Source organism: Martes martes (genome assembly GCF_963455335.1).
Source record: "Martes martes genome assembly, chromosome: 3".
NCBI lineage: Eukaryota > Metazoa > Chordata > Mammalia > Carnivora > Mustelidae > Martes > Martes martes.
Window position 1 is genome coordinate 188,099,970 of NC_137890.1, and position 27,654 is coordinate 188,127,623.

General features: G+C 38.5%; 1 protein-coding gene across 1 annotated transcript in view; it reads left to right on the forward strand.

The window, feature by feature from the left end:
• The window catches only part of DNAH7 (dynein axonemal heavy chain 7), a gene marked incomplete at its 5' end in the record, with an annotated part of 250,182 nt that overhangs the window by 113,775 nt on the left and 108,753 nt on the right, over positions 1-27,654 (forward strand). Inside the window, 6 exons of the mRNA XM_080799459.1 lie at positions 4,887-5,042; positions 5,907-6,075; positions 7,966-8,092; positions 9,537-9,756; positions 15,087-15,959; positions 17,940-18,169. Of these exons, the coding sequence (XP_080655585.1) occupies positions 4,887-5,042; positions 5,907-6,075; positions 7,966-8,092; positions 9,537-9,756; positions 15,087-15,959; positions 17,940-18,169 (1,775 nt within the window). The remainder of the gene's footprint in view (positions 1-4,886; positions 5,043-5,906; positions 6,076-7,965; positions 8,093-9,536; positions 9,757-15,086; positions 15,960-17,939; positions 18,170-27,654) is intronic.

The following is a 27,654-nucleotide window of genomic DNA, read 5'->3' on the forward strand; positions in this document are numbered from 1 at the left end:
GAAAGCTGGAGTAGCCATACATTTTTCAGCAAATTCGATTTTAAACCAAAGACTGTAATGAGAGATGAAGAAGAGCATTATATCCTAATAAAGGGGTCTACCCAACAAGAAGATTGAAAAATTGTAAATATTTTGCCCCCAAATTTGGAGCACCCAAATATATAGATCAATTAATAAGGAAATTCATTGATAATAATACAATGATAGTGGGAAATTTGCCACCCCACTCAGAGCAATGGACAGATCATCTAAGCAGAAGATCAACAAGGAAAGAGTGGCTTTGACTGACACAGTGGACCACATAGACTTAACAGATGCTCAGATGTTTAGAACATTTCATCCTAAAGCAGTAGAATATACATTCTTTTCAAGTGGACATGGAACATTCTTCAGAATAGATCACATACGGTGTCACAGATCAAGCTTAATCAGTACAAAAAGATTGAGATCATACCATGCATATTTTCTGACGACAGTGCTATGAAACTTGAACAACCACAAGAAAAGGTTTGGAGAGACGACAAAACATGGAGGTTAAAGAACATCCTACTAAGGAATGAATAGGAAATTAGAGAAGAACTAAAAAAATACACAGAAGCAAAAGAAAATTTAAACACAACAGTCTAAAACCTTTGGGACACAGCAAAGGCAGTCATAAGAGGGAAGCATACAGCAACAGAGGCCTACTTCAAGAAGGAAAAAAGTCTCAAATACACAACTTAACCTTACACCGAAAGGAGCTGGAAAAAGAATAACAAATAAAGCCTAAAACCAAAAAGAGGGGAAAAAAATTAGAGAAGAAATAAATGATATAGAAAATTTTAAAACCCAGCAGAACAGATCAACAAAACTAGGAATTCATTCTTTGAAAGAATTAACAAAATTGATAAGCCCCACTCAGACTTAACAAAAAGAAAAGAGAAAGGACCCAAGTAAATAAAATCACAAATGAGAGAGGAGAGATCAAAGCCAACAATGCAGAAATACAAATAATTATAAGAGATTATTATGAGCAATGATATGCCAAAAATTGGACAATCTGAAAGAAATGAATAAATTCCTAGAAATTCCTAGAAACAGATAAACTACCAAAACTGAAACAGGAATAAATAGAAAATTTGAACAAACTTATAACCAGCAAAGAAATTGAATAAGTAATCAAAAATCTCCCAACAAACAAGAGTCCTGGGCCATAGCTTCCCAGGGGAATTTTACCAAACATTTAAAGAGGAATTAGTACATCTTCCGAAGCTGTTCCAAAAAGAGAAATGGAAATAAAACTTCTAAACTCTTTCTGTGAGCCCAGCATTACCTTGATTCCAAAACTAGACAAAGACCCCACTAAAAAAGAGAATTACAGACCAATATCCCTGATGAACATGGATGCAAAAATTCTCAACAAGATACTAGCTAGTAGAATCCAACAGTACATTACAAGGATTATTCATCATGATCAAGTGGGATTTATTCCTGGGCTGCAGGGGTGATTCAATATCCGCAAATCAATCAATGTGATACACCATATTAATAAAAGAAAGGGTAAAAACTATATGATCCTCTCAATAGATGTAAAAAAAAAAAGCATTTGACAAAATATAACATCCTTTCTTGATAAAAACCCTCAAGAAAGAAGGGATAGAAGGAACATACCTCAATGTCATAAAGGCCCTATGAGAAAGACCCACAGTGAATATCATTTTTAATGGGGAAAAAAATAAAAGCTTCCCCCCTAGGGTCAGGAACATGACAAGGATGTCCGCTCTCACCACTATTGTTCATCATAGGACTGGAAGTCCTGGCCTTAGCAATCAGGCAACAAAAAGAAATAAAAGTCATTCAGTTTGGCAAAGAAGAAGTCAAACTTTCACTCTTTGCAGGCAATATGATATTCTATGTGGAAAACCCAAAAGACTCCACCAAAACATTGCTAGCACTAATATATGAATTCAGCAAAGTGGCAGGATATAAAATCTATGTACAGAAATCTGTTGCATTTCTATATACCAATAATGAAGCAGCAGAAAAGGAATCAATGCCATTGACAATTGCACCAGAAACCATAAGATAACTAGGAATAAACCTATCCAATGAGATAAAAGATGTGTATGCTGAAAACTATAGAACACTGATGAAGGAAATTGAAGAGAACACAAAGAAATGGAAAAACATTCCATGCTCATGGATTGGAAGAATAAATATTGCTAAGATGTCTATACTACCCAAAGCAATCTACACATTTAATGCAATCTCTATCAAAATACCACCAGAATTTTTCACAGAACAAAAACAAATAATCCTAAAATTTGTATGGGATCAGAAAAGACCCTGAATAGCCAGAGGACTGTTGAAAAAGAAAAGCGAAGCTAGAGGTATCACAATGCCAGACTTAAAGCTGTATTAAAAAGCTGTGGTCATAAATATAATATGGTACTAACACAAAACCAGACACATAGATCAACGGTTCAGAATAAAGAACCCAAAAATGGACCTATAACTCTATGATCAACTAATCTTTGACAAAGCAGGAAAGAATATCCAGTGGAAAAAAGATAGTCTCTTCAACAAACGGTATTGGGAAAGCGGGACAGTGGCATGCAAAAGAATGAAACTGGACCACATTGGTACACCATACACAAAAATAGGTTCAAATGTATGAAAGACTTCAATGTAAGACAGGCAAACATCAGCATCCTAGGGGAGAACACAGGCAGCAGCAACTTCTTTGACCTCGGCCATAGCAACTTCTTGCTAGATGTATCTCCAGAGCCTGGGGTAACAAAAGCAAAAATGAACTACTAGGACTTCATCAAGTTAAAATCTTCTGCACAGCAAAGGAAACAGTCAACAAAACTAAACGGCAACCCTACAGAATGGGAGAAGATATTTGCAAATGACATACCAGTTAAAGGGCTAGTATCTAGAACCTATAAAGAACTCATTAAAATCAATACCCCAAATATAAATAATCCAGTAAAGAAATGGGCAAAGGACATGAATAGACATTTCTCCAAAGAAGACATACAAATGGCTAACAGACACCTGGAAAAGTACTCAATATCACTTGGCATCAGGGAAATACAAATCAAAACCACAATGATATATCACCTTACACCAGTCAGAATGACTAAAATTAACCACTCAGGAAGCAACAGATGTTGGCAAGGTTGGGGGAAAAGGGAAATCTTCTTACACTGTTGGTGGGAATGCGAAACTAGTGCAGCCACTCTGGAAAACAGCGTGGAGGGTCCTCAAAAATTTAAAAACAGGACTAGCCTACAGCCCAGCAATTGGGTTGCTAGTGTTTATTCAAAGGGTTCAAAAATGACGATTTGAGGGAACACGTGCACCCCAGTGTTTATAGCAGCATTATCAACAATAGCCCAATGATGGAAAGAGCTCAAATGTCCATCAACTGATAAATGGATAAAGATGTGGTACACACACACACACACACACACACACACACACACACACACACAGAGGAATATTACTCAGTCATCAAAAAGAATGAGATCTTGCCATTTGCAAAACATGGATGGATCTGGAGTATATTCTAAGCAAAGTAAGTCAGTCAGAAAAAAGACAAATACCAAGTGGTTTCACTCATCTGTGGAACTTAAGAAACAAAACAGATGAAGGGAAGGAAAAAGAAAATAAAAACAGAGAGGGAGGGGTGCCTGGGTGGTTCAGGTGGTTGGGCCATCCAGCTTTTGATTTCAGCTCAGGTCATGATCTTGGGGTCATGAGCTCGAGCCCCTATGTGGGGCTGCATACCCAGTGGGGTGTCTGCTCTCTCCGCCTCCCTTTCTCCCGCCCTCCCTCCCTCCCTTTTTCTCTGTTTCTCCCCCTGCGCATCTCTCTCTAAAACATAAATAATCTTAAAAAACAGAGAGTAAGGTAAACCGTAAAACTATAAGTGACTCTTAACCATAGGCAACAAACAGTGGGTTTGGATGGGCTAAATGGGTAATGGGCATTAAGGAGGCACTTGTGATGAACACTGGGTGTTATACGTAAGTGATGAATCACTAAATTCTACTCCTGAAACCAATACTACGTTATACATTAACTAACATGAATTTAAATTAGAAAAAATACAAAAAAAAAAAAAGATCTTTCTGAGCGTATACAGAAAGCTAAGGGATTTACCCAAGATATCATCAAGAGTCAAGGAATGGAGACTTGACATTGTTAAAGGCAGTGCTTGGAGAAAAATAAAGCCTCCTGTCATTTGTATCCTCATCTCAAATTCAGCCCAGGCATGAAAACTGCCCAGGCAAAAACAAACAAACAAAACAAAACTTTTTACAAAATGGGGAACATACTTCGCAATTTAGTTCATTTTTTCTACCTAACAGAATGTAAATATTCTCCTATGTCGTTATTCTTTTATAAGATGATTTATAGAACACAACACCTTGATTCAGAATCAGTGTGACTGCACCTGCTTTCCCATGAAATCCATTTTGAATATGCAGTTATACAATTTAAGCTTCCTCACTAATAAGTCAGAAAACTCGGTGTGTAAGTGGAAAGATAAACTATAATAAAATGAACATTAATCTGGAAAGAGACACATAGCAATCGGAATTCTTGCCCCACCCCGAGACCATGCTTAGCCTCGGAGTCCCTATGACTTAACATTAAGAAGACAAGTGTACTCTGTGTGGTGGCTTTGGAAATTAGAGAAGCCACGTGCACAGGGCGTGGACAAACAGGGACAAACCACTGGTGTGGCAACTGTCACCTCTACCGATTCCATCTCTTCTCCCACAGTGTTAGGACACTCTAAATTCAAGTGTGTTGACAATGATGCTTCGTGTTTATTTTGAAACGTCAGGGCATAATTCCAACTAAGGTTCCTTTTATTATTTCCTGTTATATAGAATTTTCTTCTAAATCAACTCAATAAAGAAATCTACAAGCCTCTGCTGATTAACTTCTCGGCACAAACTACAGCAGCTCAGACTCAGAATATTATCATGTCGAAACTGGACAAAAGAAGAAAGGGAGTTTTTGGTCCTCCTTTGGGCAAGAGAATGGTAATTGTTCTCTGTTTCTATACATATGGTATGGCGCGGGTCTTCTTCATGTCCCCTGGAACAGTCAGAACAAGGAAACCAGCTGTATACTAGGACTTGACATCTTTTTGTATGTTGTTGTTTTTTTTAAATCACAATTTTTTTTCAAGATTTTATTTTTAAGGAGCCTCTACACTCAACATGGGGCTCGAACTTACAACCCCAAAATGAAGACTTGTACGCTCTGCTCACTGAGCTAGCCAGGCACCCCTTTAATCACTAATTTTGAATCAATTTTCCTTAAAGTCTGTTCATATTTGCATGTGCATTAGGCAACTTGACATTAAAAACAAGCAATTGCCCTTTGAATTAAAAAGTAGAATATTCATCTAGGAAATTATCTACCTTTCTAATTCTCTGATGAACATTTTTACTCAGCAGAGTCTTGCTGCTTGCTCCTCTAGACCTTTAAACAACCCAACTATCAATTGACTTCTCTGTGTTCCTCTGCCACAAATACCCTTCTGAACCTCACTTGTCACCACTCCAATGTTATAATCATTTTTAAAATCCTACCTTTCTCATTTACTTTAATGTATTGAAGTTGTACAAGGAAAAAGAAGAGGCATATTGATAAACAAATTGGGTGAGAGGATGAATTAATCCTCAATTCTTAACCTAGAAAGGTTAGTAATGAGACTTTCCCAATTCCTTAGAAGCATGGATGCTAGGGAATATTATTTTTTATTTGAAAAGAGACCATCACTTCTCACATATGTATGTACAAGAAGATAATCTAATTCTTTGCCTCAACACCGTCTACACAATAGGACAATATACTAAGGTGTTAATATTTTTTATTATTGCTTCTCTTTTTACTCTCAGGTTGTCTTTGTAGATGATGTCAATATGCCTGCTCGGGAAGTATATGGGGCTCAGCCTCCCATTGAGTTGCTTAGACAATGGTTAGATCACTGGAATTGGTATGACCTAAAAGATTGTTCTATGATTAAACTAGTAGACATTCAAATCATGTGCGCTATGGGACCTCCAGGTACGTCTTCTGAGTTTGTGATTACTAAAATTGACTATCACTGTGGCTATACCTAGAGAGATGGTTAGAGAAAGAAAGAGACCCAACTGGATTATCTGCGTTACAATTTCTTGTGTATATGTCTTCTTTGTGTATACTTTGGGACCTATCGGAATGTACTACAATGGTCAACACTACAAACTGGGTGCCTTCCTTGGAGCCATTCTCCTACCAATTCTTCCAGATCCTTTTTCTCCCACCTTCTGGGACTTTGCACTTCCTTTCTCTGTATTCTAAGGACCCAGATCCCTGTGAAGCAGCTCACTTCCCTGTGTTATACTCCTTAATTCTTCAACTGTATGAAATCCTTGTTCCTTCCCCAATCAAGTCCCATTAAAGTGAGTCTTTGGATTTAGACAGGCTGTTAAGAGGAATTTAAGCAGCAAATAGCCAAAAGAATTAACCCTTAAAGATTCTGTACATTTCCCAAGGGAAATTGATAAACTTGAAAGAATCTATGCAGGGGAAACTTTTTTATGATGGGGTAATAGTGGCTTGATTCAACAAACTGGACATTCTTAACTGTTTGTTTATTTTTTTTTTTCTTTCCTGAACTGAAGCTAGTATTCTGGTCTTTAAAAATTCCTTTTCTCCATATATCATGTCTTCAGGGAACCTCATTGGTATTTGCCTCCTGACCCCCTGACCTTTTGACCTGTAACCCAGTCAGGTTGCTCTGAGTCAGTAATTGCTCTCAGCACACTTCCTGGGCCACTTCAAATGCTTTTTTTCTTTTCTTTCAAGTTTTTATTTAAATTCTATCTAGTTAACATACAGTGTAATATTACTTTCGAGTGTAGGATTTAGTGATTCATCCACGTACATGCAACACCCCGTGCTCTCACCAGTGCCCTCCTTAATCTCCATCACCTATTTAACCCATCCCCCTGCCCACCTCCTCTCCAGCAACCCTCAATTTGTTCTCTACAGTTGAGTCTATTTTATGGTTTGCCTCTCTTATCTTTTCTAAAAAAAATAAGATTTGTCTATATATTTAAAGAAAATAATACCGATGATTTTTTAAATGATGGTACATTCTAAGTTAGTTATTAAAGCCTCATATTTGAGGGGTTTCTGGGTAGCTCAGTCTGTTAAGTGTCCAGCTCTTGATTTTGACTCAAGCCGTGATCTCAGGATCGTGAGATCAAGCCCCGAGTCAGGCTACACACACAGCGTGGAGTGTGCTTGCGATTTTCTCTCTCTCTCTCTGCCCATCCCTCCACTCATACATGCTCTCTCTCTCAAAATAAATAAATACAATCTCTTTTAAAAACCCTCATCTTTGAAAATGTAATCATTATTTTATGAAACTGAGACAATCTCTAAATTTTTAAAAATGCAAGCAGTCAATGAAGTGGCCACATGAACCCCATAGACTAGACTTCAGGAAATTCATTTTAGGACGAGGGGAAAGCATTAGGCTAAATGCCAAGATCGTGCTGAACTTCAGCCATGTGGGAAGGAATCTAAGTTTGATGAGTTGTGTTTGCCAATATTGCATGCAATATTACCATTTTATAATGTATCTTAATGGTGTATTGTAATGAGGATGTTTTTAGTTTACTGCTTTGAGCTGTATGAGTCACAGAGAAGGTGGTTTTCTGTCTGGTCTGATTTTCTTTAGTAAATTGACCTGACTCAAGAACTTAGATAATTTGACTAGAAAAACAATGTGTTGAGGTTGGGGGGAAAACTGTTTTTAGGTCAGGGTTACCCAAACAATTACTCTTAATTTCTTTGTATGCTGTGAATTTGTCCATCTTTCAAGTTGTTTTATGCTGTAAAATATTGGAGAAAATATTCTAGTGTGCATTAGTAACATTGTTAAGAGTTATTGTTTTTAATATTTAGGTGGTGGTCGAAATCCAGTAACACCCCGATATGTGAGACATTTCAATATTATTACAATCAATGAGTTTAGTGACAAATCTATGTTTGCAATCTTCTCTAGAATCTTAACTTGGCATTTTAAAATCTGGTAAGTAATTTAAAGTGTGTTTCTTTTTTCATTAGTGGGTATAAAGTCTTTTGGAAACGTATCAATATAAGTAGTACTTCTTGAACTATTCCCTGAAAACATCTCTAGAGAAAGAAAAAGATAACAGGTAACATTGCTCCCCTCTGCTGCTCTCCTCTCCAAGTATGGGAGCATAACAAGAAGGGGTCACAGCACCTTTCTCTTTCTGTCTGATGTCTTGAATTTTAGCCCCCAAATACATACAAATTTTGCATTCTGCTATGTAGTATGTCCATGGTGGAATTATTAATGTTTTGAATTTTCACCATGTAATACAATTAATGCTAGAAAGATGTATGCTAGGTTTATCCTGTGACTTTGATACCCTGTAGTAGAACTCTTGAGTTCCTCAAGGAGATTCATATCTAAGAGTATAGCCTTTGAACCTGTACCCTAGGGGAAATGTTGCTGTCTAGCTCTGCACTTTCAGGGTTTCTCTGCATGGTATACAGAGGCCAAGGAGCCAAGTGGACCTGGGCAGTGCAAGTCTCAGCTCCCTGACGTCCATTCTCAAGAAATTGTCTTTCCTTGCCCTATCTAGTGATGATGGAGACAGACATCTGGCTCCTCATTGATCCAGAAATTAAAGATAGTCAGTTTTTCCCAAATGGATATTCATTGTTCATGTTCTTTCTACCCTAATTGTGCCCTTTGCCCTTCTTTTTTAAATCCTATTTCACTTTTTTTTTTTTTTAAGATTTTTATTTATTTGACAGACAGAGATCACAAGCAGGCAGAGAGGCAGGCAGAGAGAGGAAGGGAAGCAGGCTTCCCGCTGAGCAGAGAGCCCAATGTGGGGCTCGATCCCAGGACCCTGGGATCATGACCTGAGCTGAAGGCAGAGGCTTTAACCCACTGAGCCACTCAGGTGCCCCCTATTTCACTTTCTTTTTAACTCTCTTTTTTCTTTTCCTCTTTTTCATATTCTGTATTTTTATTTCCTTCCCATTTTCTCTGAAAATACTCATTTCACCAGTGTTCTTCAGGGACTCCTTTTATATGCAATCGAAAGTGCTAAGGGGTGAAAGTGATTAATACACATTTGTCTAGCAGATGCTGGATTTGAGTTATATTATCAGGGTTCCTCGGCTGGCTCTTTTGTCCACTTATTTAAGTAGTTCTAAGTCCATGACATGTCCTTGCCATGGAGTTCCTTGCCATGGAGTCCTTGCCATGGAGTTTCTTTAATCATAAAATAAAATAATGAATGGCAAGTAGTTTTAAAATAAATTAAATAAAATAAAATAAATTAAAATTCTATTATTATTATTATTACTATTATAAGAAATGGTAATCTTATAAATTAAATCAATTATTTAATCAGAATAATTTCCACACTAGGCATGCTAAATATCATTTATGTATCATATATGCTAATGTTTTCTTTTTTATTACATTTTTTAAGTTATAAATTTCCAGACGATTTTCTAGATTTGACCGCACAAATTGTTAACGGTACAATGACTCTGTATAAGGAAGCCATGAAGAATCTCCTACCTACTCCAGCTAAATCTCACTACTTGTTCAACCTCCGTGACTTCTCCCGTGTCATTCAGGGCGTTTGCCTGTCAAGGCCAGAAACAGCAGAAACCAAAAAAGTGATTAAACGTCTCTGGGTTCATGAGGTAAATTTTTGTGTTACTGAAATATGATTATGCAAGAAACAAAGATTTTATCATGGCAACAACTAGGTAAAAAGAAACATTTTGAAGTTTGTATTGTTGAAATTCATTCAGCTATTTGGCATTATGGAGGCCAATAATCAAGATAATTTAAAAGAATATTTAACACTAATATATTTTATGATATTTAAAAAGGATTATCTCCTGTTTTTAGAAATTTTTGTTGACTTAAAAGATATTTCTAGGGGCGCCTGGGTGGCTCAGTGGGTTAAGCCTCTGCCTTCGGCTCAAGTCGTGACCTCAGGGTCCTAGGATCAAGCCCTGTATCGGGCTCTCTGCTCAGCAGGGAGCCTGCTTCCCCCCCCCCTCCCGCCCCCGCCTCTCTGCCTACTTGTGATCTCTCTCTGTGTAGCTAGTAAATAAATAAAATCTTGAAAAAAAAAAAGATACTTCTAAGTAGGTATCACTTTGGGTCAATCTCCCTTAAGTGACTTAGTCCTTATTAGTTTGATTTCAAATAATTTTTGAGATGGAATACTTTTTAAGGAGCTGTTTTTATAAGAAAAGAATGTATTTGTTTACATCACTTACTTGTATTTCTAGATGCCAAAACAACTGCAAAACAAACCAGTTTTGAAAGCATAAAAATATATTGAAAGTATATTTAAGTTCTTTGTGGGAAGAGGAATGTGGGTGAACATTTTCTTATAAAAACTTGAGGAAGGGGGGCGCCTGGGTGGCTCAGTGGGTTAAAGCCTCTGCCTTGGGCTCAGGTCATGATCTCAGGGGCCTGGGATCGAGCCCCACATCAGGCTCTCTCCTCGGCAGGGAGCCTGCTTTCCCTTCTCTCTGCCTGCCACTCTGCCTACTTGTGATCTCTGTCTGTCAGATAAATGAATAAAATCTTTAAAAAAAAAAACAGAAACAAAAAATACTTGAGGGAGGAAGGAGGGAAAGAATACAATAAAATAAAGCATCAAAAATAATTTAATACAAAGAATTATAGGAAAGTTAAAAAATGTTTTATTTTTAATATGTAAATAATATAGCTATTTTAATTTTAATAATCAGTTAAATCTAGAAAACAGGAATGTGCTATGTTAAAACCATGTGCTGTAGAAATAAAAATTTCAAAAGGACATTTAGAAACGGAATTTTTAATGTAATGAAATTCATAATATAATAACTTTACATTTTTGATATTCATGTAATATAATGAGTTTAAATTCTCAGCTTAAAACCTTTCAAGAGCACTCTACTTCACTGGGAGGGATTAAACATAAAATTCTGGTGACCCACGAGATTTCATACGCGTACCTCTTTCCTGGCTCCCGTCAGGCTGCCTCTTGTACGAGAACGCGCCTTCACCTTCACCAGCAGCGCAGGCCTCCTGGCTGTTCTCCCTGCCTGGGATGCTGCGCCCCGGATCTTGTGCACTAGCTTCCTGCTGCCTCTGATCAAATCTTTCCTTCTCCATGAGTCCTGCGCTGACCACCCTATTAGATACAACAGGCTCTCACCCCACGAGTGGTTCCAGTCTTTCTTGACTTACTCTATTTTTCCTCTTTTCATAGCATTTATCAGCATCTAACATGCCATAAAATTTATTTGTCATATTTATCGTCCCATCTTCCTCCGATAGCAGGCAAGTTCCACGAGGTCAGAGATTTTCTTTTTTTTTTTTTTTTTTTTTTTGTCACTGATTTATTCACAGCACTGAACAGTGTTAGACACGTTGTTTTCAATGTTTTAAAAAAAATTGTGAAGTCATTGAACTCAACGCTCTACTTGAGCTTTGTTTCTATTCACTCAAAAAAGATTTCCTAAGGGTCTAATAATGGGCCAGATACTACTTTAGTATCTGTCCTTTAGTACTTTAGTACTGTCCTTTACTACTTTAGTATCTGTCCTTTAGGTGTCCAGACACTTTTACCAAATCAGAAGACCTAATGTAATTTTATTAAATGGTTTTCAAGGCATGAAACTGGCTTACTATTTTACGTTCCCTTTGGCTTCTCCATGGTTTTCAAACATTTGTGTGCCTAAAATATGATTTGCTTATTAAATATAGTTATTCTGCAAAAATGACCCAAGGAAAAAAATAAATTAAATTTCATCAAAGTTAAAAATTTTCATGCTTCTAAGGATACTGTCTAGAAAGTGAAAAGACAACCCACAGAATGGGAAAAAATATTTGCAAGTCATACATCTGATCAGTGTCTCAGATCCAGAAAACAAAAAGAGCTATTACAACTCAATAGTAAAAGATAAATAACCGATTTAAAAGTGGGCAAAGGATTTGAATAGACATTTCTCCAAAGATGATATACAGATGGCCAATGAGCACATGAAGAGATGTTCAACATCATTAGTCATTAGGAAGATGCAGATCAAAACTGCAGTGAGGTACGCCTCACACCCCCGGGATGGCTGTCACCCCAGCCGCAGATAATAGCAAGTGCTCGTGAATTGGCGGAGGAATCCTGCCCTCCTTCACCGCTTGGGGGTATGAAAAGTGGTGCAGCTGCTTCAGAGAACAGCTAGTTCCTCAAACGTCACAGCTACCGTGTGACCCAGCAGTTGTGCTCCCGGCCATGCACTCGAGAGAACTGGAAACACATGGCCACACAAAAGCTTGTACACGAATGTTATTGGAATTGTAATAAAAAGTGGACACAACTCACATATCAGCTGATAAATGGACAAACAAAATGTGGTGTATACACACAATGGAGTTTTATTCAGCCCTAAAAAGAAAGAGCAGTGCATACACAACATGGATGGACCTAGAAAGCGTCATCTAAGTGAGAGAAACCAGACACAAAAGGCCTCATATTATATGATCCCATTTATATGAAATATGCAGAGTAAGTAAATTAACAGAGACAGAGTAATGGTTGCCAGGGGTTGGGGGGGATTGTCGGGGGAAATAAGGAGTGACGGCTAATGGGTACAGGGTTGCTACATGGGGGGTGATGACGAAGTTCTAGAATTAGAGAGTTGTGATGTTTGCTTAACTTCATGAATATTATAAAACCCACTGAATTATATGCTTTTAAAGAGTGAATGTTGTGAAATGTGAATTATATATCAATTAAAACAATCTGTAATTCAGGCTTGGAGGAAAATAAACTCAAATCATAAATACGATATAATAAAAATACTCCAGAGATTACCTCTCTTGGAATGATGTGGACTTAGGATAGAGAAATTTTACATATCAACTTCTACAATTGGAAGGGGGGGCAGCAGAATCACAGGGTAGAGAGCAGGGGATCCGCAGAAGGGGGCATGAGAGAGCCTGCAAAGGTGCTGGAGGTGTTTTGTATCTTGACCTTGGTGGTGGTGACCTGGGTGTATAAATGTAAAAATTCTTAGGAGCTGTGCACTTAGGATTTTTGTATCTTATATAAAGAAACAGAAGTAGAAAAATAAGATATTCCCAGGCACCGGCCTCAAAGTTTTCAGGTGGGCCCCTGTCATCTGCATTTTAGCAAGTACCACAGATGATTCAATACAGGTGCGTCGACAGTCCTTGGGAAACACTACCTTAGGTTCTTGCTAAATAGCCTGCTAGATAATAGTATACTTAATTTCATCTTCAGCAGTGATACCAGATATGTGAGGTTGGCTTGGTTTAGGTTTCTCCTCCCACAGGAATATTGTACAATGTCTTCAGTACCTCAGTCCAAGGACGGGACTATCGGCATATGTTGGGGAACTAGGTTGTCCAATAAATAAATAGCTTTTGAACCAGTGAGCGTATGCACGAAGCCTCACTCATACTATTTGCCTACACAGCCACCACTGCTAAAAAAAAGGGATGACACGCTTATGGCACCAGCTTGACAGTAGTGAAAACACTAAAATCATTCCTCTGGAACACCATTAGGCTCATTTCAAGGTGGTTTGTAATCATTTTATTTCTGAATTTTACAGTGCTTCCACGTACATTGCCGTTTTATTTTTGCCGTTCAACTGGAGTGGAACACCGAGCAAGTACTCCTGTTTCCATTTTATAGGTGAAGCAGCTTATGCAGACAGGATTCAGTAACTTCCCCCGAATGAATTTCGTTGGCACAAATACGCATGGCTTCTCTCATATGCGTATTAGTCTGCTAGAGCTGCCATAACAAAATACCACAAACACAGGGGCTTGACAACAGAAATTTATTTTCTCATAGTCTTGGAGGCTGGAAGTCCACTTGCAAGGTGCCACTGAATGTGGGTACGTGGCTGCCTCCTCACTGTGTCCTCACATGGCCCTTCCCCTGTGCACCTGCAGGGAAAGAGTGGAAACTCTGTTATCACTTCCTTTTCTTATAAGGACAGTCCTATGGGACTAGGGCTCTACCCTTGTGACCTTATTTAACTTTAATTACCTCTTTAAAGGAATTTTCTATTAATATAGTCATATTGTGGTTAGGACTTCCCCATGAATTTGAGGGGTGGGGAAGGACACAATTCAGTCCAAACAGATAGTAACCAAGGGGCACTTATACCATGTTGAGGAAATAGTTGTTTAATGTGACAAGCCTGATGAACTATTTCTTACAGTCCCATAACATGTATATTTCACCAGAGTTTATTTTAGTAGATTGCCCCCTGCAGTGATTAATAACAAAAATAATAAATGTGCAAAACAGACTTGTTTTCACCGAAGACATTTCTTTTCCCCCCAAAAAATGTGTCTTAAAAAATACTACTACTCATTTGCCAATAATTTTCAGACTGTTTCCTGACTTGGAACGAGGAGAGATCCCTGCAGCGGAGTCCCAGCTTCTTCCTCTGTACCTGAGTGACCAGCAAAGGCAGCCACTTTCTTTCTCTAGTCCTTTTTTCCTTCTCTAGTCGTTAATATTCTTTTTTTAAAGATTTTTTTAAAATTTATTTGAGAGAGAGAAAGCAAGAGAGAGAGCATGAGCTGGTGGAGAGGCAGATGGAGAGAGAGAGAGGCAAGGAGCCTGATGTGGGGCTCAGTCTCAGCACCCTGGGATCATAACCTGAGACGAGGGCAGATGCTTAACTGACTGAGGCACCCAGCTGCCCCCAGTCATTAATATTCTTTGCATCTCTATAATCTTCTTCTGTTCCCCCCAAATGCCTTTATTTATTAATAACTATATGTAACTATGTATTATCTCAAATATATATGATCATAATTAATATTTAAAATAAGCATTATTATGACTCCATCCTGATTATTTGGCTATGCCTTGAATAAAACCCATAGAAATATCCAGGAGTAGTTTTTATGTGACTTGAGATTACTATGTAAATAAAACTATGAAAATAGAAGAATCAGTTCTTATAGCTGCTTTTTAATTATTCAGGTCCTTAGAGTGTATTATGATCGTCTTCTGGATAATGCAGATAGAGGTTGGCTTATCAACTACATTCAAGAAATTCTGAAAAAATACATGGATGAAGATTTTCATGAGCTTTTTCAACACTTAGATTTTGATAACGATGGAGTGGTAGAAGAAGATGATTTGCGTAGCTTAATGTTTTGTGATTTCCACGATCCCAGGCGGGAGGACACCAACTACAGAGAAGTTGAGGATGTGGACAATCTTCGGGTGATCGCAGAAGCTCACTTAGAAGAATACAACAACATGAGCAAGAAAACCATGAGCCTTGTCTTATTCCGATTTGCCATAGAGCACATCAGCAGAATTTCCAGGATCCTGAAGCAGCCTCGCAGCCATGCTCTTCTGGTTGGTGTTGGCGGGAGCGGAAGGCAGTCTGTCACCAGGTTAGCGGCCCACATGGCTGACTGTTCGGTCTTTCAGGTTGAAATCTCCAAGGGCTATGGTCCTACTGAGTGGCACGAAGATTTAAAAGTGATCTTAAGGAAATGCGCCGAAGGTGAGGTGCAAGGTGTCTTCCTGTTTACAGACACTCAGATCAAAAGGGAGTCATTTCTAGAAGATGTCAACAATCTGCTGAATGCCGGGGAGGTTCCAAATCTCTTTGCGTTGGACGAGAAGCAGGAGATATGTGATAAGATGCGTCAGTTGGACCGCCAACGGGATAAAACCAAACAAACAGATGGGAGCCCCATAGCCCTTTTCAATATGTTCATTGATCGCTGCCGCAACCAGCTGCACGTGGTCCTCGCCATGAGCCCCATCGGAGATGCCTTCCGGGTCCGCCTCAGGAAGTTCCCTGCTCTTGTTAACTGCTGTACCATTGACTGGTTTCAGGTATGGCCATGTACATTTCAGACAGACTCCTGGAAATGGTGACTCTCCGTCATCATCGTGGCTTATTTTATAGACTCCCCCCAAAAAGGTGGTTGAGCAGAATTTTCTGGTCAATGATAATGGATTGTATGAAATTAGAATTCAAGAAATCATCGTAAGAGAAAAGCATCTTATTACTCATAAATACCATCATTAAGCTCAATATATTACAGAAGGTTTTAGGATGAATTTGAGTATCAGTCAGGGTCCTCTGAAGGCTTCCCTGAGAACAGCTGAATGAAGGAACTGTTCCCGGAGCGGTAGGGGTTAAAGGAGCTGAGAGGGGACAGCGGAGCAGTTAGGAGGGGGTGGAGCATAGCGGGGAGCTTTAGTACAGGTTGGACATAAAGGGACAGAGGGAGGAAATCGTGTTCCTGGGGCTCAGAACTGTGGAAGTAGGATTACTTGACAGGAGCAGGAACCCAAAACCTAGAACTAAGCTCCTGCTTAGAAAGGAAGGGAGGGTACGAATACTCCTGCCCCTCTCCTGTCCTTCCAGTCTCTTTCCATTAGCCAAACCCAACAGGAAGTCAAAAGGAAGAAAGCCAGAGCGACACTTGTGCTAGCTAACTTCAGTATCAGGAAGCACAGAGCAGACGAGACAACGGCGTGCGGTGGGAAGTGTGTGGGCTGTGGCCAAGGCCCTGTGGGTGTTTTTGGCCTTGGGGAATTTACACAGCCCCTCTGTTCTCCATTTCCTGCTAAGACAGTGTCAAACAAGAGATTTATTGAACCCTCGCTCAATAAGAGGTACTATTCTAAAAGCTGGAAGTGAAAATGAAATAGACAAGGTTTCTGATCTCAAGTTTATTTTCTAGAGACAGACAAAGTAGCAAAAAATTATTCCATCAACAGTGTGGCGTATAGGGAGTAAAAGCGTTTCTGAAGAGTTGACATTTTAAGAGGAAGCATGCCAGACAAAAAGTGCTCGTACTGAGAGGATGCGGGCAGAGGGTGTAAACTTTGAAGGGAAGGGGCTGTGGAAGGAAGGGGTGTGTCAGGGGACTTGGGCATGGCAGGCACGGAGTTTCTGAGGGGGAGCAGCAGAGGTGAGGTCAGGAAGATGGGAAGGGCCCAACAGGCAGAGATCTACAAGTTGGTTTTGAACTTGACGTGTACTGGGAAGTCTTTGACGGATTATTAGTTGGGGAGTGTGACAGGAGCTAATTTACATTTTGAAAAAAATCACTCTGGCAGCTGTAGAGAGCCACATCAGCAGGGAGACCAGTTAGGACACCATTGGAATATTCCAAGCAGAAGAAAACAGGGAGTTGAATTGGGATGGCTGTTGTAGGAAGAAGAGGAAGGATTTGGAAGCTATTGTGGGGATGGTACCTATAGAACTTGTTTATGGGATGAATGAAGGGTTGAGAAGGAGAGGTATCAGGCCTGATTCCTCCGTGGCTGGAGCAAGGGGTGGGTGGTGGTGATGTTTCCAAGTTGGGAAAGATGGCAACTACTTGGGGAGAGACAGAAAACACATTTTGTACTTGTCAAGTTTGAGATACCTTTAAGAAAAAATCAAAGAGATAGTCATTCAGATGATTCTGGAGTTTAGAGGAGAGGATAATAACATATACCTCCGAGAATTATTGGGAGAATTCAATGAGATGACGCTGGAAGAATGCACACAGAAGTAGACATTCCATAAATTTAGTTCCTGTCCTCTTCCTTGCTCCTGCAATACACACAAACCATTTCTCTAACCTTTGAACAAACCATGACGAGTCAATGTTAGCAGTACTAGCTACTGACTCCTAAGTGGGTAAATCCTTGTTTGGGGGTCGGGGGGAGGGAGTTCCTCATGGAAGTGTCTCTCCTGCCCCATCCTTCACCCGTTCCTCTCCACTTCTGACATCAATAAATCACAAAGGGCTACAGTAGTAATAGACTTACACTGGTCACTTTGATCAAGTACTAACTCATTTATCCTCGATTTAGTCATGGCCGGAAGATGCGCTCCAGGCAGTTGCCTCACGCTTCTTGGAAGAAACTGAAATGTCAGAGGAAATCCGAGAAGGCTGTATCACCATGTGTAAAAACTTCCACACTTCTACTATAGATTTATCTACATCCTTCTATGTTGAACTTCAAAGATACAATTATGTGACTCCTACCTCTTATCTTGAATTAATCTCCACCTTCAAGACCTTGTTGGAAAAGAAAAGAAGGTAAGAATGAAATTTCATATTTCTATTTATTTGTGTATTTTAAAGAAAGCATGCTCTAGTGGGGGGAGGGGGAAAGGGAGAGAGGGGGAGAGAGGGGCAAACAGACTCCACACTGAGCACGGAGCCTGTTGCAGGGCTCGCTCTCATACCCTGAGATCACAACCAGAGCCAAAACCAAGAGTCAGACACTCAACTGACTAAGTCACCTAGGCATCCCGAAATTTCATATTTCTAAGTAAGCTACAGTAATTTTAAAACATTTGTATGTACAAAAATGACATAACTATGATATAGAGATTTATTTTTATATATACAATATATATATGTGTGTTTGTACTGTGATTATTATTTATATATATGCATATATATGTGTATGTATATATGTGATTTATTTTGCAAACATCTCCAGGATTGGGAGAAGGTCTTATTCTTTTATACAGATGTATCATCTAGCACATTGTAAATGCGTAATCATATTTGTTAAAGGAATAAAGTTGTGCCACTCAGAGCTGGGCTGACTCCAGGATCCTTTGACAATGATACCGAGTAAACACCATTAGAAAGTTGTTTTTTTTTTTTTGTAAGTAATTAGGTAATAGATAAAACTTCTGTTTAGGTATTGAACAGCTGAAACCCAGAGACAGCTAGTCAGGTTTCCTTTTTTAAATCCTCATTTGAAAAACCTCAATATGAACATCAATAAACTTATATACTATAGAAAGTGTCAGTGTGAATTTTTAATGTCATTGAGGGTGACATTTATTTATTTATTTTTTTGTAGTTTCAAGTTTTTATTTAAATTCCAGTTAACATATACTATAGTATTGGTTTCAGGAATAGAATTTAGTGATTCATCATGTACATACAACAACCAGTGTTCATCACAATAAGTGCCCACCATCCATCTAGCCCGTCCCCCCTGCTCACCTCCTCTCCAGCAACTCTGTTCATACTCTATCATTAAGAGTCTGTTATATGGTTTGCCTCCGTCTCTTTTTTCCTCCTTCCCCTATGTTCATCTATTTTGTTTCTTAAATTCCATATATGAGTAAAATCTTATGGTATTTGTCTTTCTCTGTCTGATTTATTTTATTTAGCAGAATACACTCTAGTTCTATCCATGTCCTTGCAAATGGCAAGATTTCATTCTTTTTGATGCCGAGTAATATCTCTCTCTCTCTCTCTCTCTCTCTCTCTCTCTCTATATATATATATATATATATATAAAAAAGTGTTGGGTCCCCCCAAAATTGGGTACCCCAATAATGGGTCCATGATTAAAGGAGCGAGACTGATACAAAGCGAAGGTCAAGCAAAGCTTTATTTCGCGCCAAGCATCAAGAATCAGACCAACCGTCAAACAGACCAGTCGGGGCCGCCCCTACAGAGAGGATGACCCCTCCCTGCTTTCCAGACTAACTTTTATAGAGCAAAGGCCATGTGGTTGGGCCTGGCCACACACAGGTGGCCAAATGAGATTGTAACACACACAGGAAACTCCACAGTGATGCTAGGTGACCAATTGAATTACAATTTACCCTAGTAGACATTTGAACCAGCCTATCACCTAGTTCAGAATTGGCGTCCAAAAGGTGCCCAAAGGGCGGGGCCCATACTCCTTGGTAGCTGGGAGACAGTATGCACCCCCACTGACTGAATACCTCCACCTGGCCTGACCTACCCTTGTATTTGGGCTTTGTTACCTGGGACTGGTTTCCCGGACTTGGTTTTAAATAAGTTCCCCTGGGGGGTGGCAAGGTCAATTTAAGTTTTACAACAAAATGGCAGTTCAACCAGGGTGGGGCTGCTCTGGCTGAATAGTCCCTTACAAAAGTTTGGGGGCCATCATGTTTCATTTTCATTTGTTCCGTGTATTTTTTAATTTCTTCTTGAATTTCCTGATCGACCCATTCATTCTTTAGTAGGATACTTTTTTAACCTCCAAGTATTTATGGTCTTTCCAATTTTTTTTTCCTGGGGTTAGCTTCAAGATTCATTGCATTGTGGTCAGAACATATGCATGGTATGATCTCAATCTTTTTGTACTGGTTGAGGCCTGATTTGTGAACTAGTATGTGATCTATTCTGGAGAATGGCCTCTGTGCACTGGAAAAAGAATGTGTATTCTGCTGTTTTAGGATAAAAGTTTCTGACTGTATCTGTTAAATCCGTCGGGTCCAGTGTGCCATTCAAAGTCATTGTTTCCTTGTTGATCTTCTGCTTAGATGATCAATCCATTACCGTGAGTGGGGTGTTAAAGTTCCCTACTATTATTGTATTATTATCAGTAATTTCCTTTATGTTTGTTACTAATTGATTTAGATATTTGGGTGCTCCCAAGTTGGAGTCATAAATGTATAGAATTGTTAGATCTTCTTGTTGGATAGACCCCTTTATTATGATGTAGTGCCCTTGTTCATCTCTTTTTATAGTCCATGGTTTGATATCTAGTTTTTCTGATATACGTATGGCGACTGTAGCGCCATCTGATGTGCATTAGCACAATAATGGGTTCTCCATCTCCTCACTTTTAATCTGTAGGTCTAAAGTGAGTCTCTCTCTCTCTTTTTTAAATATAACTCACCTCATCTGCTTATTTTGATATTTCCAATTCAAATATAGGACTACGTGGTTTCACTGAACTTTTTCTTTTCTTCTTTTATTGAAATTCAATTAGCCAACATATAGTACATCATTAGATTCAGATGTAGAGTTTAATAATTCATCAGTTTTGTATAACACCCAGTGCTCATCATGTCACTTGCCCTCCTTAATGCCCACCACTTAGTTATCCCACCCCCCACAACACACGCCCCCAGCAATCCTCAATTTGTTTCCTATAGCTAAAAGTCTCTCATCATTTGTCTCCCTCTCTGATGACTTCCCATTTGGTTTTCCCTCCCTTCCCCTATGATCCTCTGTGTTCTTTCTTATGTTCTACATATGAGTGAAACCATATGATAATTGTCTTTCTCTGATTGACTTATTTCACTCTTCATAGCACCTTCCAGCTCCATCCATGTTGATATAAATGCTTAAGTATTCATCCTTTCTGATGGCTGAGTAATAGTCCATTGTACATATATACCACATCTTCTTTATCCATTCATCTGTTGATGGATGTCTCGGCTCTTTCCACAGTTTGGTTATTGTGGACATTCCTGCTGTAAATATTGGAGTGCAGGTGCCCCTTTGGATCACTACACTTGTATCTTTGGGTTACATACCTTGTGGTGCAATTGCTGGGTCATAGGGCAGCTTTGCTTTTAACTTCTCAAGGAACATCCGTACTGTTATCCAGTGTGGCTGCAGCACCTTGCACACCCACCAACAGTGTAGGAGGGGTCCCCTTTGTCCACATCCTCACCAACATCTGGCTTGTTAATTTTAGCCATTGTGACTAGTATGAAGTGGTACCTCAGTGTGGTTTTGATTTGTACTCCCCTGATGCCAAGTGATGTGGAGCACTTTTTCATGGGTCTGTTGGCTATTTTTATGTCTTTCTTAGAGAAATGTTTGTTCACGTTTCTGTCCATTTCTTGACTGGATTCTTTGTTTTTCAGGTGTTGAGGTTGATAAGTTCTTTATAGATCTTGGATACTAGCCCTTTATCTGATATGTCATTTGCAAATATCTTCTCTTATTCCATAGGTTGCCTTTCAGTTTTTTGACTGTTTCCTTTGTTGTGTAGAGCTTTTTATCTGGATGAAGTCCCAGTAGTTCATTTTTGCTGTTGTTTCCCTTGCCTTTAGAGATGCGGCTAGCAATAAGTTGCTGAGGCTGAGCTCAAAGAGGTTACTGCCTTTGTTCTCCTCTAGAATTTTGATGGATTCCTGTCTCACATTGAGGTCTTTCATCCATTTTGAGTTTGTCTTTGTGTATTGTGTAAGAAAATGGTCCAGTTTCATTCTTCTACATGTAGCTGTCCAATTTTCCCAACACAATTTGTTGAAGATACTGTCCTTTTTCCATCAGATATTCTTTCCTGTTTTGTCAAAGATTAGTTGACCATAGAGTTGTGGGTTCATTTCTGAATTCTCTACTCTGTTCCGTTGATCTGTGTCTGGTTTTGTGCCAGTATCATACTGTCTTGATGATTATAGCTTTGTAATAGAACTTGAAGTCCAGCATTGTGATGCCACCACTTTTGACTTTCTTTTTCAACATTCCTTTGGCTTTTGGGCGTCTTTTCTTGTTCTGTACAAATTTTAGGATTTCACAACTCTGTGAAAAATGTTGATGGTATTTTTTTTAAAGATTTTATTTATTAATTTGACAGACAGAGATCACAAGTAGGCAGAGAGATAGGCAGAGAGAGAGGAGGAAGCAGGCTCCCTGCTGAGCAGAGAGCCCGATGCGGGGCTCAATCCCAGGACCCTGGGATCGTGCCCCGAGCCGAAGGCAGAGGCTTTAACCCACTGAGCCACCCAGGTGCCCCTTGATAGTATTTTGATAGGGATTGCATTGAATGTGTAGATTGCTCTGGGTAGCATAGACATTTTAACAATGTTTATTCTTCCAATCCATGAGTATGGAATGTTTTTTTCCATTTCTTTGTGTCTTCCTCAATTTCTTTCATAAGTTTTCTGTAGTTTTTACAGTACAGATCTTTTACCTATTTGGTTAAGTTTATTCCTAGGTTATCTTGTGGGTTTTGGTGCAATTATAAATGGGATCGATTCCTTGATTTCTCTTACTTCTGTCTCACTGTTAGTATATAGGAATACAATTGATTTCTGTGCATTGATTTTTATATCCTGCAACATTGCTGATTCTTGTATGAGTTCTAGCAGTATTGGGGGAGAATCTTTTAGGTTTTTCATTTAAAGTATCATGTCACCTGCGAAGAGAGAGAGTTTGACTTCTTCTTTGCCAATTTGAATGTGTTTTATTTCTTCATGTTATCTGATTGCCGAGACTAGGACTTCTAGTACAATGTTGAACAACAGTGATGAGGGTGGGCATCCCTGTCTTGTTCCTGACCTTAAGGGAAAAGTTCTCAGTTTTTCCCCCTTGAGAATGATATTCTCTGCGGGCTTTTTGTAGATGGCTTTATGGTATTGAGGTATGTTTCCTTTGTCCCTACACTGTGGAGTTTTAATCAAGAAAGAATGCTATAATTTGACAAATGCTTTTTCTGCATCATTTGAGAGCATCATATGGTTCTTGTCCTTTCTTTTATTAATGTGATGTACCACGTTGATTGATTTGTGAATGTTGACCCACGTTTGCATCCCAGGAATAAACTTCATCTGGTGAATAATCCTTTTAATGTACTCTTGGATCCTATTGGCTAGTATCTTGGTGAGAATTTTGGCATCCATGTTCATTAGGGATATTGTTCTGTAATTCTCCTTTTTGGTGGGATCTTTGTCTTGTTTTAGGATTAAGGTAATGCTGGCTTCATAGAATGAGTTTGGAAGTTTTCCTTCCATTTCTATTTTTTGAAAAAGTTTCAGAAGAATGGGTGAAAGTTGTTCTTCAAATGTTAGGTAGAATTCCCCTCGGAGGCCATCCAGCCCTGTACTCTTGTTTGTTGGAAGATTTTTGATTACTTCTTCAATTTCCTTGTTGGTTGTGGGTCTGTTCAGGTTTTCTATTTTTTTCCTGTTTCAGTTTTGGTACTTTATATGTTTCTAGGAATGCATTCATTTCTTCCATATTACTTAATCTGTTGGCATATCGTTGCTTATAATGTGTTTTTACTATTGTTTGTATTTCCTTGGTGTTGGTCATGATCTCTCCTCTTTCATTCATCATTTTATTAATTTGGGTCCTTTCTCTCTTCTTTTTGGTAGTTCTCACTAGGGGTTTATTGATCTTATTAATTCTTTCAAAGAACCAGCTTCTAGTATTATTGATCTGTTCTACTGTTCTTTTGGTTTCTGTTTCACTGATTTCTGCTCTAATCTTATTATTTCTCATCGCCTTCTTGGTTTGGGCTCTCTTTGTTCTTTGCACCAAGGTTAGCTTGTATATTTCAGACTTTTCTAATTTTTTGAGAAAGCCTTGTATTACTATGTACTACCCTCTTAGGACCACTTTTGCTGTATCCCAAAGGTTTTAAACAGATGTGTTTTCATTTTCTTTTGTTTTTAATAGCTTTTTAAATGTCCTCTTTAATTTCCTAGTTGACACATTCATACTTTAGTAGGGCTCTCTTTAACCTCCAAGTATTTGAGTTCCTTCTAAATTTCCTCTTGTGACTTAGTTGAAGTTTCAAAGCATTGTGTTCTGAAAATATGCAGGAAATAATCTCAGTCTTTTGGTACCAGTTGAGCCTGATTTGTGACCCAGTATGTTATGTGTTCTGGAGAACGTTCCATGTGCATTTGAAAAGAATGTGTGTTCTATTGTTTAGGATGGAATGTTTTGACTATATCTGTGAAGTCCATCTGGTCCAGTGTGTCATTCAAAACGCTTGTTTCCTTGTTCATCTTCTACTTAAATGATCTGTCCATTGCAGTGAGGGGGCTGTTAAAGTCCCCTATTATTATTGTATTATCATCAATGTGTTTCTTTAATTTGGTTATTAATTGTTATTAATGGTTATTAATGGTTTATATAATTGGCTGCTCCCAAGATAGGAGCATAATTATTTATGATTATTAGATCTTGTTGAATAGACCCTTTAAGTCCCTCTTCATCCCTTACTACAGTCTTTGGCTTAAAATCTAATTTATCTGATATAAGGATTGCTATCCTAGCTTTCTTTTGATGTCCATTAGCATGATAAATCATTCTCCACACCCTAGCTTTCAGTCTGGAGGTGTTTTTTGATCTAAAATTAGTCTCCTGTAGACAGCATATTAATGGGTCTTGTTTTTATATACAGTCTACTATCCTGTATCTTTTGGTTGGGGCATTTAGCACGTTTACATTCAGAGTGATTTCAAGGATATGAATTTAGTGCCATTGTATTACCTGTAAAACCACTGTTTCTGTGCATTGTCTCTGTTCTTTTCTGGTCTATGTTATTTTTGAGCTCTCTCTTCGCTTATAGCATTCCCTTTAATATTTCTTACAGAGTTGTTTTAGTGATCACAAATTCTTTAAGTTTCTGTTTGTTCTGGAAGCTTTTTGTCTCTTCTTCCATTCTAAATGACAGCCTTGCTGGATAAAGTATTCTTGGCTGTATGTTTTTCTTATTTAATACCCTGAATATATCATGCCAGTCCTTTCTGGCCTGCCAGGTCCATGTGGATAGGTCTGCTGCCAGTCTAAGGTTCCAACCCTTGTAGGTTAAAAACCTCTTTCTTGAGCTGCTTTCAGGAGTTTCTCTTTATCTCTGAAATTTGCAAACTTTGTTATTATATGTCATGGTGTTGATCTATTTTCATTGATTTTGAGGCAGGTTCTCTGTGCCTTCTGGACTTCCATGCCTATTTCCTTCCCCAGATTAGGGAAGTTCTCAGCTATAATTTGCTCAAATATACCTTCTGCCCCCCTCTCTCTTTCTTCTTCCCATGAAGCCTTAATAATTCTAATAGTTTCTCTTTATGATCTCTTAAATTCTCCCTTCATGGTCCAATAATTGTTTATCTCTCTTTTGCTCATTTCTTTATTCCCCATTATTTTATCTTTAGTATCACTTATTCTCTCTTCTGCCTCACTTATCCTATCAGTAAGAGCCTCCATTTTTTTTTTTTTAAGATTTTATTTATTTATTTGTCAGAGACAGAGAGAGAGAGAGAGAGAGAGAGAGCGAGCACAGGCAGACAGAGTGGCAGAGGGAGAAGCAGGCTACCTGCGGAGCAAGGAGCCCGATGTGGGACTCGATCCCAGGACGCTGGGATCATGACCTGAGCCGAAGGCAGCCACTTAACCAACTGAGCCACCCAGGCGTCCCAAGAGCCTCCATTTTTTATTGAATCTCAGCAATACCCTTTTTTATTTCAATCTGATAAAATCTTGGTTCTTTTATTTCTCTAGAAAGGGATTTTCTAGTGTCCTATATGCTTTTTCAAGCCCAGCTAGTATATTTATAATCATTGTTCTGAATTTTAGCTCTGACATTTAATCAATATCTATATTTACTAAGTCTCTGACAGTGATTACTCTCTCTTATCCTTTTTTCTGGGAATTTTTTCTCCTGGTCATTTTGTTCAGAGAAGAATAGATGAATGAGAACAAAAAAGAAATAAAAAATAAAAATATCAACCATGACCCCAGTGAAATATACACTAGGCAAATTAGAAGAGATCAGAAACCAAAAAAGAAAAAAAAGGAGGGGGGGAGAAAAAGAGACTATAGTAAAACAGGTAGACTGAACAGATGATACACTTGGTCCTGGGTGTATTTTGGTCTTTTTGTTACAAAATTGTAAAGAGAAAAAGCATATATATATATATATATATATATATATATATGAAATTGAATGCAGTGAAAGGAAGCCAAAAATAAAGAATACATCTATAAAATATAAATGTAAAAATGAAAATTTAAAAAAAGACTTGATAAAAGAGTTGATAAAATAAGATAATTGGAAAGGAAAAAAAAGTAAGAAAAAGAACATTTAAAACTGAAGAATCATGAGAAAAAATCTTGGATTCTATGTACTATTTTCCCCAAGTGCAGGAGTTTTTCGATTCTATGTGATCCATAAACTTGGTATTAACCTGATGTTCCTGCTGGTCTTCTGGGGGAGGGGCTTGTTGCACTAAGTTTCAAGTATCTTTTCCTGGGTGGTGTTGCACCACCCCTTGCCAGGGGCAGGGCTCAGTGTAGGCTGCTTCTGGTTGCTCTATGTGACTTTTGTTCCCTGAAGACTTTTTGCACCGCTTGCAAAAAGTGGTCAATTTTCTATTTGTTTAATTGCAGCAATTATTTTCGTAGATCTCAGGTTGAATTCACAGGTGTTCAGAATGATTTGATCGGTATCTAGCTGAATTCAAGGGACCAGATGGAACGAGGGTCCCCAGTCTTCCACCATCTTCCCTCTCTCCTACACTGAGTCTCTTGTAGGCAGCATATAGATGGGTCCTTTTTTTAAAATCCACCCTGATACCTTATGTCTTTTGATTGGAGCATTTAGTCCATTTATATCTGGAGTGATTATTGATAGATATGATTTAATGCCATTTTATAACTTGTTTTGTCATTGTTTCTAGAGATTTTCTCTGTTCCTTTCTAGTCTTTGTCACTTTTGGTCTTTTTTTTTTTTCCCCACTGAAAGAGTCCCTTTTAGTTTTTCTTGAAGGACCGGTTTAGTGATCATGAATTCCTTTAGTTTTTGGTGTTTTGTTTTGTTTTGTTTTGTCTTGGAAACTCTATCTCTCCTAGTTTTCTATCCTTGTATTCTAAAGGGTAGCCTTGCTGAATAGCCTTGGCTGCATATTTTCCCATTCAGCACATTGACCATACCATGCCACTTTCTTCTTGCCTGCTAAGTTTCTGTGGATAGATTTGCTGCTAATCTTATTTGTCTTCCCTTTGAAGTTAAGGACTTCTTTTGCTGTTTCTAGGGTTTTTCCTTTATCTCTATA